The 18,921-nt window shown below is 40.4% G+C and overlaps 1 protein-coding gene across 1 annotated transcript in view; it reads left to right on the top strand.

The window, feature by feature from the left end:
* LOC147688480 (lipopolysaccharide-induced tumor necrosis factor-alpha factor homolog) overlaps positions 1-18,921 on the top strand; it is a 236,723-nt gene that overhangs the window by 178,397 nt on the left and 39,405 nt on the right. Inside the window, exon 4 of the mRNA XM_086939830.1 lies at positions 3,606-3,755. Coding sequence (XP_086795956.1) covers positions 3,606-3,714 — 109 coding nt within the window. The 3' untranslated portion in view covers positions 3,715-3,755. The remainder of the gene's footprint in view (positions 1-3,605; positions 3,756-18,921) is intronic.

Genomic DNA, 18,921 nt, shown 5'->3' with positions numbered 1-18,921 from the left:
AGCCGACCTCTCTGTGCAGTTACACCAGTTACAGAATGTTCTGGGACTCCTCCTGTCACAGTCTAGGGCGTGGCATTCTGCTTATATTCAGGGGCTGGTGTCACCTCACCAGGGTCCAAGCTCTCAAGCTCTGGGTAGGTGTGTGTGTGGGGGAGGTGGACTGCATTTTGACACTTCTACAGGGTCAAAGGCGCAGACTTCAGGTCCTGTGTGTGCCAGCAATTTATAGGCTAAACAACGTCACTTTACCTCCGGTGATTAATGTATCTGTTTGAGAGATCTGAGTTTTGTCTTCTCTGAACTTTGACTTATCATAAAGTAGCACAAAGGGATAGTGGGCCTCCAGAGAAGCATGTGTAACATGCAGATCAAAGAATTGTTTTTTTTTATGGAGACAGTTCATTGGGTTACTGTTTTTATCACAGGGACCCTCTTATTAATTGCAGTACATGAGATACAATCCTAATATAGCACTGTGAACTATCAAATAGCAGCCTTATTGTTTTTCTATAGTCTGTCATTATTCTAAGGTCTCTCTCACCTTCACCATCTTTTTGTACCCGTGTTCTGTTCTTTTCTCTGCTCCACTTGTTGTCATCTTTTCTCTTTTCACCATCTGTTCTTTCTCTCAGCTGGCTCTCAGCAGGCCAGCCCTCTTTTGCTTTACTCTTCTCTTACTGTTCACACTCACTCTCACTGTTCGATAGTTCTGCCTCTTCCTCTTAACATATAGCCCTCTCTCCCCATCACTTTTTATTCCAGTGTTTTTGTATAGCGCAAACCTGACCCAAAGGTATCAGGTATCAGAGCGTTTTACATGAGCACCAGGTTTTTTGCACAAGGACACATTCATTTTTGTTAGGCACGGGGAGATTAAGTGATATGCCCAGAATCACAGGATGTTGAGCGTCATTGCTGAGACTCGAGCCTGGTTCCCCAGATTTGAGATCGACCGCCCTAGCCGTTAGGCCACATACTCTCCCCGCACACTTCTCTCTCTTTTTCATCTACTAGTGCTACTGCCTGTGAACTCTAAGTCTATGTTCAGGAACATAACAATGCTTCTGGCATTGTTATTCATGGTACAGTGGTAGAATTGTGAAATCTAACTCTTATGACGACTGTCAAATTTGCTTGGAGAGTACATATTTACTAGTTTTTTCATCTTTAAATCTGTCCAGCTATTTGTGACAAACAATTTGAACGTGTAGTGATGGTACTTTTGATCGCGATTTTCTTGTAATGTGCCACTGTGTCAATAATCAGAATTGTGCAGAAAAATTCTTTCAATGAGGTGAACTTTAGCCAAAGATCTCCGTTTTAGCATGAAAAACGAGTACCACAGCACTCACTACAACAATCGACATGAAGCGCTTCCATTTCTCTTAGTAATTTATAGATCTTACAATTCCACCACAAGAGCCACATATTTTTTCTCATTAAAGCTTATATATTGTTCATGAAAAACAGCCGACACGTGTTTCGTCACACATTTGACTTTTTAAAGGCTGTAATTAAATATATATATACATATATCAATTGATATGCACATCATAACAATCTGTAGTTCAAGAAATTCCTTCACAAATATGTGATGGTAATTACCTTTGTATATTGTGATCTGGAACTAGGAAGGAAAGAAGAGAGAGCCTCTGCCCCCATGCCAGTTCTTATTTTTTTCATGTTCACTGCTGTAAACATCATGCAAGAGTGGTGGAAAAGATAGAACAGTCAACCCAGTGCAATCTCCCAATTACCTGCAAGTCAGAGATCCAACAAGTATTTATAATAAAAAGTGATAAAAAAGAAAAATTGCCTTTAGCCCAATTGGTGTGAGTTTGTGAAACACTAATCAAACCAGAGGTCGAGTGCCATGCAGCTTATTTAATAAGATGGTGTAGACATTAAGAAGACCAGAAGTTGAAAGTCACATGACTGACCTAGATGCAGCGGTTCAGTATAGCTGGTCCTGTATGAGGGTCAATTGAAAGGCCAAGATGTATTATAGGCTAGTCCTTTTGTCCTGAATTCTGACACTTTGTCCTGAATTTTTACTGTCACTGTCAAGAATTTGCCCTGTTGCCACGTGGTCACGCTACCGCTGACTCTGTATGACTGGAGAAGGGCCATTTACTTTCCTATGTAACCACCTCAGATAATTGCTCTCTGACATGCAACCTATATGTGCATGACCACTCAATACCTCGCCTGTCCATCTCCCTACTGAATCACTGACTCTGTTTAACTGAAATAGGTGGCTCGGAATGAGTGGATTTCCTCAAAGATACCATGTCACAGCTGATAAACACCCAAACCCTGCCCCTACCCCACACCAAACCCCCCCCCTGAATCACCACACCCATTCAATTGGGTGAATACCGGCACTTCTTTGTTGTCAATTAAAACACAGCATTTAAGTGACCTCATTCCTTGTCCCTGATTGCTTTCACCTTGATTTGTGAAACCATCATATCCTTCGTCTGGCATTATGGATGCACCTTCAACCATTATTAGTAACTCATGCAATCCCTATGTCCATCATAGAGCACCAGATGATCACAGCGCGTATGAGCCTGACAGAATCTTGAGGGTTTCTATACACTTTATTTTCTCTAGTTCCTCGAATAGGAGAGTGTAATGCCTTAATTTAGTAATAATATTACTAAACACCCTGTAAAGCGTATCATAACATTGCTATTAATAGCTCCCCAAATCTATCAGGCAAGAACCATTGGAGTCCTTCAGAATTAAAATCAGGTTGAGCCTGGCTTAAGCCAATTAAGTGACTTAGAAAGACCAGGAGAGCACACATACATGAACGGGACATGAAAAAGGAATCCTGGAGACACCACCTGGCAGAAGGTAGAGATTAAGGAAAAAAAAATTCCACTCAATGCCTTTTTTTACATTTTACAACCTCTTTTATTTACTACTGTATTCCCTCTCCCTACGTTTCTGTAATTATTTGCTTTTTGGAGCAAATCAAGCTAAAGAAAACATAACTTTGATGAATATATATCATGTTTTTGCCATATGACCACAAACAAGCGATCACAACCATGGGAGACCTCAATACTACTGAACATTTTTTTTTTTCAAAAGATTTTATTAGAATTTTTTTTACATAATTATTACAGAGATAGTGAAGGCAATACTGATCTCGTTATAACGCCGTTGGGGTTGCATTTGATGTACAGTATATTTGATAATCCCATTTTCTTTTCCCTTCTCTTACCCCATATTTTTGGGGCGCCTTACTTCCCGCCCAGTGTAGAATTTAACACATCACACTCGTCCATTTCATTCAAAACTGAGCATACTTTGGACAGGATTGGGATATGCCCTGCCATAAATTTCAACGTTTCAAATCTTTGTTCGTGTTCTAAAATCTTTGTTGACCGTGGGTTATGTTTTATGATTTTTCCGGATGATTTCGTTTTTAGGTTTTTAGGTAATCAAAAGTTACATTTGCTGGAGCATGTTAAATGAAATTTAGAACTTGAACTCATGTTAATCCAACATAGAGCCTTTCAGTGAATCTAAGCGCTTGCATTAGATATAATGGGTTTATGGACATTCTGACCATATTTTTTTTAATGTTTCAGATGTTGGCTGGGTTGCTGTCTTATCCCTTTCTTCGTCGATAGTCTCCAAGATGTCAACCATTTTTGCCCAAGCTGTAATCACCTGGTGGGCAGACATAAACGGCTCTGATCAGCAAACAGACATCAACAAGCCGACGTCACGAGTAAAAGGTAAAATAACCACGTTTCCTTAAAGTAGCCTTGAGAAATGTCAGAGGTCTGTGATGTTTCTATCAAATAAATTCCTCTCTACAAAGGAATGCCACCCCCCCTGCAGAACCTGATATGAATGGGACCATTACCTCCTCATAAGGCCGGGTCACCAAACCCTTGCAGTACAACACCATTGCATGTAGGAACAAGGAGATGACATAGAAGATAATTTCTGCAGTGATTTCTGTTTACACTCTTCTGAATTCCCCAGCATCAGGTGTCAATTTTTTTAACTTTTTTTCAGTTTACTCCCTATTGCCTGCCTTTGCCTTTACTCCTTTTCCACTTTTCTTGCATAACTGCCAAGGTTTCTGACTACTATGTGTGGCATTTTCATAATTTCAGTGTAATTATGAGTGACATTTCAACGACTTTGAGTGACTCTTTCTCGCGAGCAAAGTCAAGCAATGAAGATGAGGGAAACATATAAGTATTAGAAATGACACCATTAGAGCAACGAGAAACTCTAAGGGCCATATGTATCAACACATTTCCTCATAGACACAGAATGGGCTAAACCCTTTGATACATCTGGCCCTAAGATCTTTAACCTTATGCAAAGTACCAGAAATGAAAAGGCACTAACCTGAGACAAACTGCGTGACTCCAGTTCTCAGTAACAAAGGGCAGGCAGGCACTGCAGTTGCTCAGAACTTCCAAGCCTTTTGTGTTTTAAATTAAAAGGATGCCACCTTGGTTTGGGTCATACAAAAAATGCCTCCGTGCTGGACGTTTGAGCTCTCCCACATCTTCTTCAGGAAACTTGGTGTAGTCCTCTGCAGGAAAGTTCTGAGCAGGCGAAGTCTGGACTCTGTACCCAGGAAGGTCTCGTTGCTGGTCGGTTGTTGTTTTAAGTCGGCCTCAGTGAACTGCACTTATGTTCGGATTTTTAAACTTTTCTGGAGGTGAAAGTCCTTTCATCGTGGGAAACCAGCAAGTTGAATCCGACAAGCGATTCAACATTGACTGCTGTGGCTTTGGTGTTTGTCCTGATGTCAACTGCTTTGCTCTGAAAAAGGTTCCAAGTTTTCAGTTGTGGAGGTTATAGGGTCTGAGGAATACACTTTAATTGCAGCCAAGGGACCAAAACCTTGTGGGCACCACTTTGGGATCAGGACTCACTCTCCCAGAAACCCTTAGCAGGATCCAGGGCAAATCCAGGCTGAACAGGTCAGATGGGCTTTTGGAAAAAGCAGGATACTTGAATATTTTGTACCCCTGTAGTTTAACAGAAGGTCCGCCAACTGCCCCATGTAGTCCACTTCTTGTTCTTGGTCACAAGTGGGAGCAGGCCCTAATCCTTCGGGTTTCTATACACAGGTTCACCAGAAAATTGAGTTCTTCTGTCTTCCACTGGTCCAGATGGGTTCTGAGTAGGGTGTCAAGGGATTTCAAATGTATCCTAGCTTGTGGTTGGGTGGAGAATCCCTAACCAGATCCTAGCGGCAACCCTATCCACATTAAGGTCATATCCTGGGGGTTTGACTCAAAACAATCCTAATGTGCACATGGCAGGGCTTTTTTTGGGAGCCATTCACACCTCCTTGCAGGGGGGCCACAGGTTGCCTGGTGACAGTTGGAGACGAACTCTGAAAAAGCTACTAGAGCCTTCAGGCAGAAATATAGTCATTTTCTAAAGTCATGTTTTCTGAAATAGTTAGACAAAATTCAACTCCAGCATTAAGTTGGACGTTTTAAAACAATGTAAATGGGTGTTTAAAATAAATTTCTATCTAGTGCCAATCTGAAGTTAGCTTTATTATATGCAATAAAGTAATCTATTCTTTTCTGTGGTACAGTCATCCTTGCTACAGTGAAAAATGGGTTTTGCTACAGTGAAAACTGGGTTTTGGGCAATTTTCACTGTAAGGACTTTTAAAAACATTATGGGCCTCAATTATCAAACTATCACCCAGCAAGCCACTTTGCTGTGCTGCATGAAAGGGAAAGGGCAAAAATGCACCAGATTTAACATTATAAAGCGCATTCCTGTCCCTCCCTTTCCCTGGCGCACCAACTGCTGCCTAGCGTCAATGCAGGCAACCCTTGTGCCTACATTAAAATACTATGCACTCTACCATAGGGCTAGTAAAGCCTACTTTAGGGATGACTTAAGCATTTTGTCATGGCTAAAACCTTCTTCTTAAATTGCAGTATTTTCCAAGTTGCATTGGCAGTTTTAAAACTGCTCACCCAAGCTGTGCAGGCAGGCCTGGAGAAATGCTTTGCATTGTCACTTTAGTGGTGGCACAGCATGTGCTGTATTGTTAGGAATATTTATAGAGTGCATAGCTACCCGTAGGCATCCCAGCGTATTCCACTAGTAACAATTAACTTACAGGCCTGGGCACACTTTAGTACAATATATTCGGGGCCAATAAGTACATTTATCATGCCAGTCAGGAGGGTTGCCCATTTGACATGTTTTTAGGGCTCAGATCACATCCACAGAGCTCTAATCAGCAGTGCCATAGTGGGCAGAGTAAAAAAAACAGCAACAAAGTCCAGCAAAAAATGGGGGTAATAGCTCAAAAAGGGGAAAAGGGGGGAGTTTCCTACAATACCCCTTAGCAGTTTGCAATATTACCAGCTAAGAAGAATGTGGAGACCCAAGGTCCCATATTCTATGCTAATATCGTAAAAGAATGAGATTGTCAGTTGCTAAAAAGATTTCAGACTTTCCTATTACCATCACGAAGAGCCAGAAAGCTGTGTTATTGGAACCATATTTGACTTCTGTAATCTTCAGCTAACTAGTACATCAAAAAAGAGCTCCATATTTCAAGTTTACAGATGTCTGCAGTGCCAGCTGTCATTAAAGTCCCCAAAACTTAGCATGTGAAAGGTGATCGGAAATGTCACCATACCGTTTTCCTGGTGGGGGGCCTCTTTCGGTAAGTGTTGAGCTGGTCCCCTCAAGGGGTCCTGTTTTATTATGAATGCCTCATCTTATTCACAGAGCTGTGGACTGTTCTGGTGGCTGCAACTGGAACCTCTATGGGATAAACAAGCATTTGCAATGCAATCGGTTTCGCCTTTGGGACCTTATATGTATTTTGCTATGGAGCACATTAACCTGGGTGCTGAAACATCTCCTGTTCTTTATCATGGAGGGAAAGTAAGCATCAAACTGCATGACACGCCCGGTATGGGAACACATGGAGAGAAACTTTGCCTTTCAGCAGGAAACGGTATAGTTCAAAGCTGTGTTTAAATATAAAATCAGGGCCTTTGGTGGTCACATCACTGAAAAAATACAAGATTTGAAAAATAAATTGCCAATGGGTGCTTGTGGAAGATAATTTCAATGGACTGGAATCTGGAGAATGCTAAAGTGATTCTGGTATTTTACTGACCTCTGCAGGTCGTTTTCTATCAAGAAAGTGAAATAGAGGCAGCTGCCAGAAAAATTAAAAAAAGAAAGTCCCTCTGCAGAAAGCAATTCTGTTATTCTACTGACCTCTACTGGTCATTTTCTAATAAGACAGTTAAATAGAGGCAGTTGAACAGAAAGAAAGTCCCTAAGCGAAAGCTGACAAGTCCTAGGATTGATCTCCAGAGCCAACACAGTACATGCACATATAAGTATATACTAAAGCATAGACAAGATGTCTTGAATGGTATAGTAAAAATATTGAGTTTTAATTATCGACGACATAATATCGAGTATAAAATATAGAATAGACATAATATCGACTAGACATAATATAGACTACCAAAATAGCGACTAGAAAATTTTAATATCGAATAGAATGGACATAATATCGAATCAAAAATATAGAATGGACATAATACCGACTAGACATAATATAGACAACAAAAATATCGAATTTAAGGTAAGTTAATATTAATTTTTAATTTTTGTATAATATGATACTGTAGCGGGTTGTGGGTTTATAGGGAAATAGGGTGGGAAGTAATTTAATTATAATTAATTAAATATGTTATTTTATTTATTGGTATTTATTTAGAATTAATTGTTAATTAATTATTAATTGGTAATTTATTAAAATATAATTGGTAAATAATTTTAATTGATTAATTGATAAATATGTTATTTTAGTAATTTATTCTCTGTAGCAGGTTGTGGGTTTATAGGGAATTAGGGTGGGAAGTAATTTAATTATAATTAATTAAATATGTTATTTTATTTATTGGTATGTATTTAAAATTATTTGTCAATTAATTATTACTTTGTAAATAATTAAAATATAATTGGTAATTAATTTTAATTGATTCATTGATAAATATGTTAATTTGAGTAATTAATTTTCTGTAGCGGGTTGTGGATTTATAGAGGAATAGGGTGGGAAGTAATTTAATTATAATTAATTAAATGTTATTTTATTTATTGTTATGTATTTAGAATTAATTGCTAATTAATTATTAATTGGTAACTAATTAAAATATAATTTGTAATTTATTGTAATTGAATAATTGATAAATATGTTACTTTTATTACATTATTTTCTGTAGTGGGTTGTGTGTTTATAGGGGAATAGCTTGGGAAGTAATTTAATTGTAAGTAATTAAATTAAAAAAAAATTGTGTCTAATTTTTATTTATTTTTATATTGTAAATTAATTTATTGGTAATTGGTAAATAATTAGTATTAGTAGGTAATTTTTATTATTAGTTAATTTTTATTTGTAATTTTAATTGATTAATTAATATATTTTATACAATTGTAAAATATTTTAAATATTTTGTAATTGGTATTAATATTTATGTTATTTATATTTATATATGAAGTATTTACTTTCCCTACTATTGCACTCACTGAAGTGGGAATAGTAATTTTTACACCTACGCTATCCAACGCTTTCCCTACTGTTGCACTCACTGGAGTGGGAATAGTAATTTTTACCCCTACGCTATCCAACGCTTTCCCTACTGGTGCGCTCACTGGAGTGGGAATAGTTATTTTGACCCCTACGCTATCCAACGCTTTCCCTACTGTTTTTCTCACTGGAGTGGGAATAGTAATTTTTAACCTTTCGCTATCCAACGCTTTCCCTACTGTTGCGCTCACTGGAGTGGGAATAGTAATTTTTACCCCTACGCTATCCGACGCTTTCCCTACTGTTGCACTCTCTGGAGTGTGAATAGTAAATTTAACCCTCCCGCTATCCTACAGTAAAAATATTGTATATGTTTTGGTAACAATATGTATATATATATATATATATATATATATATATATATATATATATATATATATATATACATATATATATATATATAGATATATATATATATATATATATATATATATATATATATATATATATATGTTTTAAAATATATATATTTTTAAAGTTACATTAATTATTTATTAATTTTAAGTTTATTTAAGTATTTTAAGTATGTTTCAATGAATTATATTTATTTGTATATTACTTTTAAATTACTTTTAAGATATTTAAAAAAATTCGATATTTTGACTGTCTATATTTTTTCCTATTGATATTTTGGAGTCGATATTTTTGTACTTACCTGTTTGTAGATAGGAAGTCGATATTCTGGCATTCTATATTTTTACCTCGATATTTTGGTAAGTCGATATTTTGACTGTCGATATTCTGTCAGTGATCCGTCTTGAATACTCAACCTAAAAAACACTGGGCCAGGCAAAGATTGACGGTTTGCCTTTCAGTGGCTGATTGCTGTGTTCATGTATTTTATTGGCAGTAATGAGTTTCCATTTTTGCTTCTACAGTAATACTAGATATTAAAATGCCAAAATGGGAGGGTGGGGTGAAGCCTGTCAAACTGTTGGCTATATTTCCATTCAGCTCCAGCATCTGGGAAGATGCCAGCAACGATTGTACTTATCACAAAACTGCAAGCTTAAGGGGTTCTTCAGAATTGCTTAAAAGCAGAGGCACGGATGAAGCCCCCACCCAGTGAAAACACTTTTCAAGATAGTACAGCTCTTCAGTGTATCCTTGCTTTTGACACCACCTGGACTTTACTGTCGAGTCTGGTGTGTAGGTGTTTACAGTGCCTTAGGCACAAAAGCGGTTCAAGGAAAAATTCCAAAAAGCTGGTGGGAACTCTTTTGGGGGTATGCCGTCCAAAGATCAGGATACCAGGAACAAAGGCGGGGAATGAATTCTTCAAACCTAGATGTGCTTCCATCTGCATTTGAGGAGGACAGAGACAGCAGTGGAGGTTTTCTGCTCTGCTGGTTTGACTCAGGTAGGACCCCTACTTAGGGACATGTTAAAAAATAAAAAAGAGACTACGAGTATCTATGAAAAGCACTATCGTGCGTGAAGAAGACTTGAAAGGAAAGGTGGAACCGAGTGAGGCCACAGCTCAGCAACGAGGACTAGAGCAATGAGGTGAGAGACCAAAGGGTGTGCTCACAACAAAGCTCTGTAGCATCAAATCAAATTTAAGACGTGTTGAAGCTGTTATGTTCTTTCCTACAGCTGTATAATTTCTCGCAGAGCAGCAAAACCGAGGGCCCTCGGAATAACATCCATCATACAAAGATTCATAGGATGCCATGACCTTGAACAATCCATACAGAATGCAGTGTTGGGACTAGAGAAATTGACTTTGCTAGAGGTTCTTAAATTACACTGATTGCTGAAAGAGGAACCAGAAGCAGAAATATGGAAATGGGAACCCTCTGAGTAGACCTTGCATCTTCTTGACAGTGAGAAGCAGTCACTCCTGCAGCCTCTAAGATGAGAGACCTGACTTTCGGGGACAAAAAATGTCTGATATTGCTAGACCCAAGTAGGTCCATCCAAACCAAGAGACAAGAAGGCCAACTCATCAAAATAAATAAATAAATAAAAAAGAGACCTGTGCATTGAGAGACATCCAACTACTACTTGATCCCTGGCTAAGCTACTGTGACGCTGGCGGGAAAGGCCTACTCCTTTGTGGATGGCAAAGGCCCTGGAGCAAGAGGGGATGAATCAGAGACTCATTCTGGGAACATTTAGTAAAACTCCTGCCCACCGCTTAAAGGGTCAGCCAGACCCTCGAAGGTCGGAAGGGGCTTCTGGAGACTGATCATGCACACTTAAGTGTCCTTATCGGAGGGCAAGACAGATGTGAACCAGAGAATGTATTTAGAACAGGACCCCCACTGCTGCATATTTTCGGTAGCGTTGATGTTTTTGAAGGTAAAGGTCAAATGGGTTTCACCAAGAAAGAAGGAACTACTGGAATATTTAGCAATTTAGTTTTAATTGCGTAATATTTCATAAAAAGTATCGGATCACTCACATTATTAGTAATTTCACACACGGGCAAGGCAACCATGATATTAAGAGGGATATGCGGTGTTCGATAATGAGGTCTGAATGAATATATGAAAGGCAGCTCAAGCTTCCTGGAATTTGAAGAAATAGCATTCAGAGAGGGAGGTGAAAAGGTGCCTGTTTATCTTTCATTGTTTTGAGTTTAGTCATGAGTCAGGCGCATCACTGACAAAATATCGACGTAGAAAATATCGACCTACAGAAATATTGATGCTGAAATATCGAAGACAAGAATATCGACATCCCATCTACAACATGGTAAGTACAAAAATATCGAAATAAAAATATAGATGTTAAAAATATCGATGTTAAAAATATCGCTTTTTTTCTGTAAAAATATAAATGTTAAATAAAGTAAATAGCACTAATAAATAAAATAAACATAGTTAAAAATATCTAATAATGTTTACAATTAATACATATATAATAATAATACATTACTTAAAAATATACAGACAATATGTAATATATACCTACTTAACAATAAGTTTAAATAATTATATTTTTAATTTATAAATTAATAACAAATATTATAAATTACAAATACAGTTACAAACATAAAAGAAAAACATAAATAAAATATAAATACTTATGTTTAATAAATAACAAAATTAAATATACTTTTAATATTTTTAAAATTAATTATATACTACATTATCTAAAATTATACAAAAATGATTAAATAGCTAAATAAATAAAAATACTATTCAAAATACATCAATAAAAAAAATACAGTAATAAAAACGTTGTATAGCATAGAACTTAAAATTATCATTCCTCCTCCAGAGAGTGCAACAGTAGGGAAAGCGTTGGATAGCGTAGGGGTAAAAATTACTATTCCCACTCCAGAGACTGCAACAGTAGGGAAAGCATTGGATAGTGTAAGGGTAAAAATTACTATTCCAACTCCAGAGAGTGCAACAGTAGGAAAAGCATTGGATAGCGTAGGGGTAAAAATTACTATTCCAACTCCAGAGTGTGCAACAGTAGGGATAGCGTTGTATAGTGTAGGGGTAAAAATTACTAGTCCCACTCCAGAGAGTGTAACAATAGGGAAAGCGTTGGATAGCGTAGGGGTACAATGTACTATTCTATCTCCAGGGGGGTGCAACAGTCGGGTAAGTGTTGGATAGTGTAGGGGTAAAAATTACTATTCTATCTCCAGGAGCTGCAATAGTAGGGTAAGTGTTGGATAGTGTAGGGGTAAAAATTACTATTCTAACTCCAGGGGGTGCAACAGTAGGGTAAGTGTTGGATAGTGTAAGGGTACTATGTGTTGTAATGCTATGCGTTGTAATTGTATGCGTTGTAATGACTGCATTGTAATGACATGCGTTGTAGTGGTATGCGTTGTAGTGTCATGCGTTGTAATCGTTGCGTTGTAATGGCATGCGTTGTAATGGATGTTGCATCGTAAAAGTTTCTTTGTAATCGTAGTGCGTTGTAAAAGTTGCGTTGTAAAGGTTGTTTCCCCGCCAAGACATCGCCCCCTAATGGGGCCCCTGCCCCGCCTTGGCCTTCGACCAACAGACCGGTCACGAAAAGTCGCTCTGATGGACCCAGAAGAGCAAAAAACGCACTCTCCTTTCGAGAAGCGGCACAACTAGTCTCTTCCTATGACTCTCCACCTGTGTGGAGGAGTGTGGCTCAATGGTTAGAGCAGCAGACCCTGATGCAGAGTTCTGGGCCGGGACCAGGGTTCAATTCCCACCTCGGCGGGTCTTGGGCTCAAATTCCTCGGACCTGACAGTTCTCGCTTTGGTGACTATTCTAATCATGGGCCCCATGCTGCAACTCTGGGCAATAGCTTACTTAACCTCCACACCGGCACCAACAGCGCTAGGATGCCTGGCTTCACCCTGGGGGTGCCCAGGAGTGGACACATCACAGGGATAGCCAGGAAGGGTTCCACAGCGGTATGAGTAATAGCGCCAGGAAACCGCTTGGTGGCAGTGCGCTCTACAAATACCTTGACATTTACATTTACTCCTCCCCCAAATCTTCGATTCAAGTTATCACAGGAGTAGGAAGAGAGTACCCTCCTCCTAGACCTCCAACCCACCTAACGTCCCTTCCCAGAGCCCCGTCTAATAAGTTCACAAACACTGAAGGGTCCACCGTTAACTGCATGCTCCTAAACAGCAGATTGGCCTCTAAACACGCAACCGAATTAGCTGAAGCAATCCTCTCCGATGATATAGACATTGCATTCATCACAGAGACCTGGCTCAACAATCTCTCATACCCCAACATGGACATGCTGGTGCCCCCGGGAATCACTTTGATCAACAAAGACCTTTGAGTGTCTCCCTGTCAATATCAAGACATTGGAAAACAGGCCAGCAATCTGCCACCTCCTTTACCACCTGCCCGGGCCCCCCCCCCCCCCCGGCAATTCCTCTGAATTCAGGGAACACCTCTCTGACTTAATTGCACACTGTGCTCTCAGCAACTCAAATAATATAATTCTTGGTGACCTCAACCTAAGATGTAATGAATCTAAAAACCCACTCATTCAATCGCTAAACACCCTCCTACTAGAAAACAATTTGACCCAACACTGCTCAGAAGAAACTCACCACAGAGGAGCAACACTTGATGCAATCATTGCAGAAAGCAATGCAGTCACCATTGACCATATCATTCCCGTAGACTGGTCCGACTATTACCTCATCCTTTTCGGCATTAACTAAACGATCCCATCTCAACTCCCCATACAGGCCCCCCCCCAAATGGTTTTGGGACACAGCGCAGATCCACCGAGCGACACTAGAAGAAAAAATAAGCTTGTTTCTCCCCTACAGCACAGATCACCTCTCAACTACTGAACATACTTCTCTTTACCACTCCAATATGACACACACCCTAGACAGCCTTGCGCCTAAGAAACTAAAAAAATCCAGGAGCATTCCATCCAGATCTTGGTTCTCCACCGACATCAATGAAGAAAGGCGACAGCTAAGAGCCTCAGAGAGAATCTGGAGGAACAATCCCACCGTCCGTCATCGCGATCAACTCCAAGCAGCCCTCAGGAACTATAAAAAGCACATTAAAAACAAAAAGACATCTTTCTTCTGCTCCGCACTAGATACCTCTATAAACCGACCCAAAGAACTCTTCAATATTATCAGGAATCAAACCTTTAAGCCAGCGACATGCTCAATTAAGGCATCCAATGAACGTTGCAAAAACTTTGTCATCTTTTTCAACGACAAAATTGCCAAGATAGACCTCGCCTTTGGCTCAAATCCCATCCCCGCTGCCATGACCCAGGTGTCTGAATCAATCAACTGCGACTACTTAAACCCCCCAAACAATGGTCCTCCTTCACCCCATCCAGGAAACGGAGATAATCAACCTAATCTCCAAGGTTAAACCCTCCTCTCAAGCCCTGGATCAACTTCCCCCTCAATTGATCAAGGACATGAAGCTCGCCCTAGCTTCGCTATGGTGCAAGATCATCAACAGCTCATTGAGCTCAGGAGTCATTCCAGACTGCCTTAAGGTTGGCCAAGTCACGCCACTATTGAAAAAGACTGGGCTAAACACGGATGATCTTAATAACTTCAGACCAGTATCAAAATTACCCCTTCTGTCCACGATCCTGGAAAGACGTGTACTCCCTCAACTAACCAAACATCTGGACAACATCAATCTCCTAGACCCCCACCAATCTGGCTTCAGAAAGGGCTGCAGCACCGAAACTGCAATCCTGAATGTCATTGACGATCTACACAAATCACTGGACTCTGACCAATGCTGCCTTCTCATCCTCCTTGACCTATCGGCTGCATTTGATACAGTCGATCACAAATTGCTCATCAAGACTCTACAAGAAAGGGCAGGCCTAGAAAATACAGTACTCCACTGGTTTTCATCCTTCATCCACAACCACCCACAAAGAATAAAAATTCAAAACTTCGAGTCCGACCTCCACCCTGTTACCAAGGGTGTTCCACAAGGATCAGTGCTCTCCCCTTAGCTTTTCAACATCTACATCGAACTCCTTAGCTCCCTAATCAGGATATCTAGCATTCCTTTTCACCTATATGCGGATGACACACAACTCTACCTGGAAACCTCCTCCATTGCTGACATACAGAAACTCAACGCCACGCTCAGGTACAAGTCTGGCTCTCAAACAATCCCCTAAAACTTAACCAAGAGAAAACGGAAATACTCCTCATCTCCAATAAAGATGAGAACCCACAAATCGCGGAATGGCTCAAAGCTATTGATGCCCTCGATGGCAACCTCATCCTGTCGGATACGGTAAAATCCCTAGGTATCACCTTAGACCCCAAACTAAACATGAAAAGCCACATCACAAAAGCCGCAAAAAGCGCCTTCCTTAATCTGAAATTACTGTACAAAATCAAAACCTTCCTCCCTCCCAAAGACCTTCCACAAGCCACCCAAGCACTAGGGCTCTCCAGAATGGATTACGGGATCTTAGCCCTGACTGGGACATCAAAATCTCACCTCGCACCCCTGAAAACAACATTAAATGCAGCAGCCAGAATGGTCACTGGTACCAAGAAATTGGATCACATCTCCCCTGCACTCAAAGAACTCAAATGGCTCCCAATTGAGCTGAGAGCTAGCTTCAGAACGGCCTGCCTCACCCATAAAGCCCTACACACAGGCAAACCGGAATACCTGGCTGCCAAACTCAAAAAAGCCAGCCTGTCCAGAAACCTTAAGAGCTCCAACACTCTGCTACTCATCCCACTGAAATCTCGTAAGCAGAAAACTGCGACAAAATCGTTTGCTGGAAATGCCCCGAAAATCTGGAACTCCATCCCCCCTCACATCAGAACGATACCCTCATTTCCCAAATTCAAAAATCTGCTCAAATCCCTCTTCCTCGACTGCTCTCGAATTAACCGATAAAACCCATGGATGCACTCCAGCCTGCACTCTCCCTAACCGTATACCGGGTCCAGTGACACCGACTTGGATAAAAAAAAATCTCTCGGGACTCTTGTCCGATGTGAACAATGCAACCTTTAGGGGGCGCCCTGTGTGAACTTCATCCTCCCCGCCCGCGCAACCGCGCCTGTGTTCGCCTATTCTCGGCCTGATCCACATGGTTGACTTTAATTTGTGCTGCATACTTGCTCCTAATTTACCTGTTGTAAAGTGCTCTCATACACTTGGGTCCAGCTAGCGCTATATAAAACTCCTAAAATAAATTAAATAAAAAAATAAAAAGTTTATGTTTAAGAGTCAATAGGTTTACCTGCGGTTTCCATGTAAGGGTAGAAGACAGGGTGACACCCAAATAGATAAACATATCTACCCTCTCTAGTGGCACTCCTCACAACTCTAGTCTGCCCTTAAACAGCTTTGTTTTACGGAATTTATCTCCAGTCTTCATTTTTTTATAAAAATGCCTGAAAGCAACGCAGCCCCTGCTGTGGCCCGTTAGGAGTCTTAAAGATCAAAGGGGCACTGTCCGTAATCAACAGTATAAGTTATGACGCAGAGTGGGAGCATTAGTAAAAAAGCTTGAGAGAAAGTGGACCACATTATTGTGGAAAAGAGAAAATATAGTGGAAGCCAAAACACAGCCTTGGCGAATACCTTTCTTAATTGGGAAACCAATCGGTTAGATTGCCTTGGCTGTCCATCAAACTTGCACATAGTTTGCCTCATGTACAGTTAGGAGGTCCAAAGGCAAAACCATGCCACTTAGCACATGCCCGAATTTCTTTTGGGTTACTACATCATAAGCTGATTTCAGATCGACGAAGGCAACGTACATACTGCCTCCGCCGTTCTCCATAGTCTTTCAATATAAGATGGGGAACCGAAAAACCTGATCCGTTGTACTTGTTTTCTTGTGGAATCTGGCCTGAAAAGATGATAGAATGCCATTGCCAGTAATCCACTCCTGAATCTTGCCCAAGACAAGGTGAGTGAAATCCTTTTGGATACAATCTAGCAAGCTGATTGGTCTGCAATGTAATGACAGCAATTTGTCACCTTTCTTATAAACTGGAATAACGCTAGCTCCCTTCCAGTAGTCTGGTAGAGGAGCCCCATGCACAATGGCCTCTGCCAGGACAAGAATATACCTAGACCAGTTAGCCATGTCCTGCCACCTACCCTCATCCCACTCCTTTTTTGCTCTTAACTGTGCCAATTTAAAGGACTTCCTTGTTAGATGAATCAAGGGAATATCATTTTATCAAAGTGCCACACCGAACTGCCTGCATGATCCCCCACCCTTCTCATCTAACCTAGTACTGGCTCTAGGTGGCTATTTCCAGTAGTGAGATATTTGAGTGGTAAAATAGCATAAGAGTTTTTTAAAAAACAAATTGTTATGAATATCAGTGATTGTCTCATTACCCATTGGTCCAGAGATACCTACAGTCATGTCTGCTAGTTAAGCTTGTAGGACCTCCTTTATTGCAGTCAAATGGTCAGGGAATTCTACTACTTGGGACAATTTGATTTGTTGCATGTCGTCTGCAGGATATATGTTCCTGGTAGTCGCCACAGTGCTAAGTGTACTTCCTAGCTTAGGACGGAGAGATTCCATGGTGGGAGACATCAGATTATGGTCACTCTTAATCCTGCTCATTCAATGAATCACTCAATCAGGGGTTTGTAAGGTGCGGGTACTCACCCATGAGGGTCTCAAAGTCAGGAGGTGGGGTAGGGCAGAGGGGGGTGCTGCTCATTCATCTGGGCGCTGGGGTTTAGTTGAATAGACAGGTCTTGAGATCCTTCTGAATATGGTTTTGCCCGAGGTGGAGAGGTAGGGTGTGTCAGGTTTTGGAGGCAAGGTAGTAGAATCTTCCTCTGGTTTAGTCTTATTGATCCGTGGGAAAGTAGCCAGGGCCAGTTGGACAGGGTGGAGGAGTCTGGTGGGTATGTAAAATGATAGGAGGTGGTTTGGATAATCTGGTCCTGCGTAGTCGAGGACTTTATAGGCATGTGCGAGTTGCTTGTAAGTGCCTGTTTTATTGACTGGGAGCCAGTGGCTCATTACAGTCCTATCCTTCATAATGGCCACAATTGAAGATCAATTATTTAAATTAAATCAATTAAAATGAAGTCTATTTGCTGGAATGAGACAAGCTATTATAAGTGCTAGCCCCCCTCTCATCTGATTTATATCTGCCATTTGCTGATCTTAAGCCAAATTCCAGTGCAGAGCAGCTTCATTCAATTTTAGTATAGGTGGCAAGTCTAGCTGGGGAACACCCCAGGCCTTGTCTTACCCCTCCTCCAGATTAGTATCATCAATATCTAGGGGCTCAAATGTGGTGTTGAATTCCCTTGCCACTATCAAGCCTGAGTTACTTTGTTACTTTCCCAAATACTCCTCTAGAATCAGGGCAGTTTGTGACCTAAGGCCTCCTGTATTATAAATCTCAACTTGACTTATTGCATCTATCACTAAACAAACTGCTAGGATATCAGGACAGCCACTGGGAATTTCTTGTATTTTGCAATTCAATTGAGACTAATCCATATTTCTTGATTCATGAAGGGGGCCCAGCAAAGCAACCAGTAGTGTGTTTAGGTAACCTGGCTTGAAGACTGGTTCCAAACACCATGTTTCCTGGAACAGGCAGATGTCGTACAACTCAATGAAAATAATGCAGTCATGGAGTGCAATTTTAGATTTTAAACCAGTCACGTTCCAGATTACGGATACTATGTCATTAGCTGTACAGTGTGGATGACAAGTAATAATCGTGAGCACCACCAGCCTCGTAGTTTGAACTATCATTAGTAGAAGTAGGAAAAAGTATAGGTCTTGATGGTGTAGAATCTTCAGTTCGACCACTGGGAACAGCTAATGCCTGCGGGGTACTAGGAAC

This window comes from Lissotriton vulgaris, chromosome 10 (genome assembly GCF_964263255.1).
Source record: "Lissotriton vulgaris chromosome 10, aLisVul1.2, whole genome shotgun sequence".
Classification (NCBI taxonomy): domain Eukaryota; kingdom Metazoa; phylum Chordata; class Amphibia; order Caudata; family Salamandridae; genus Lissotriton; species Lissotriton vulgaris.
This window is presented reverse-complemented; position numbering and strand designations above follow the sequence as displayed.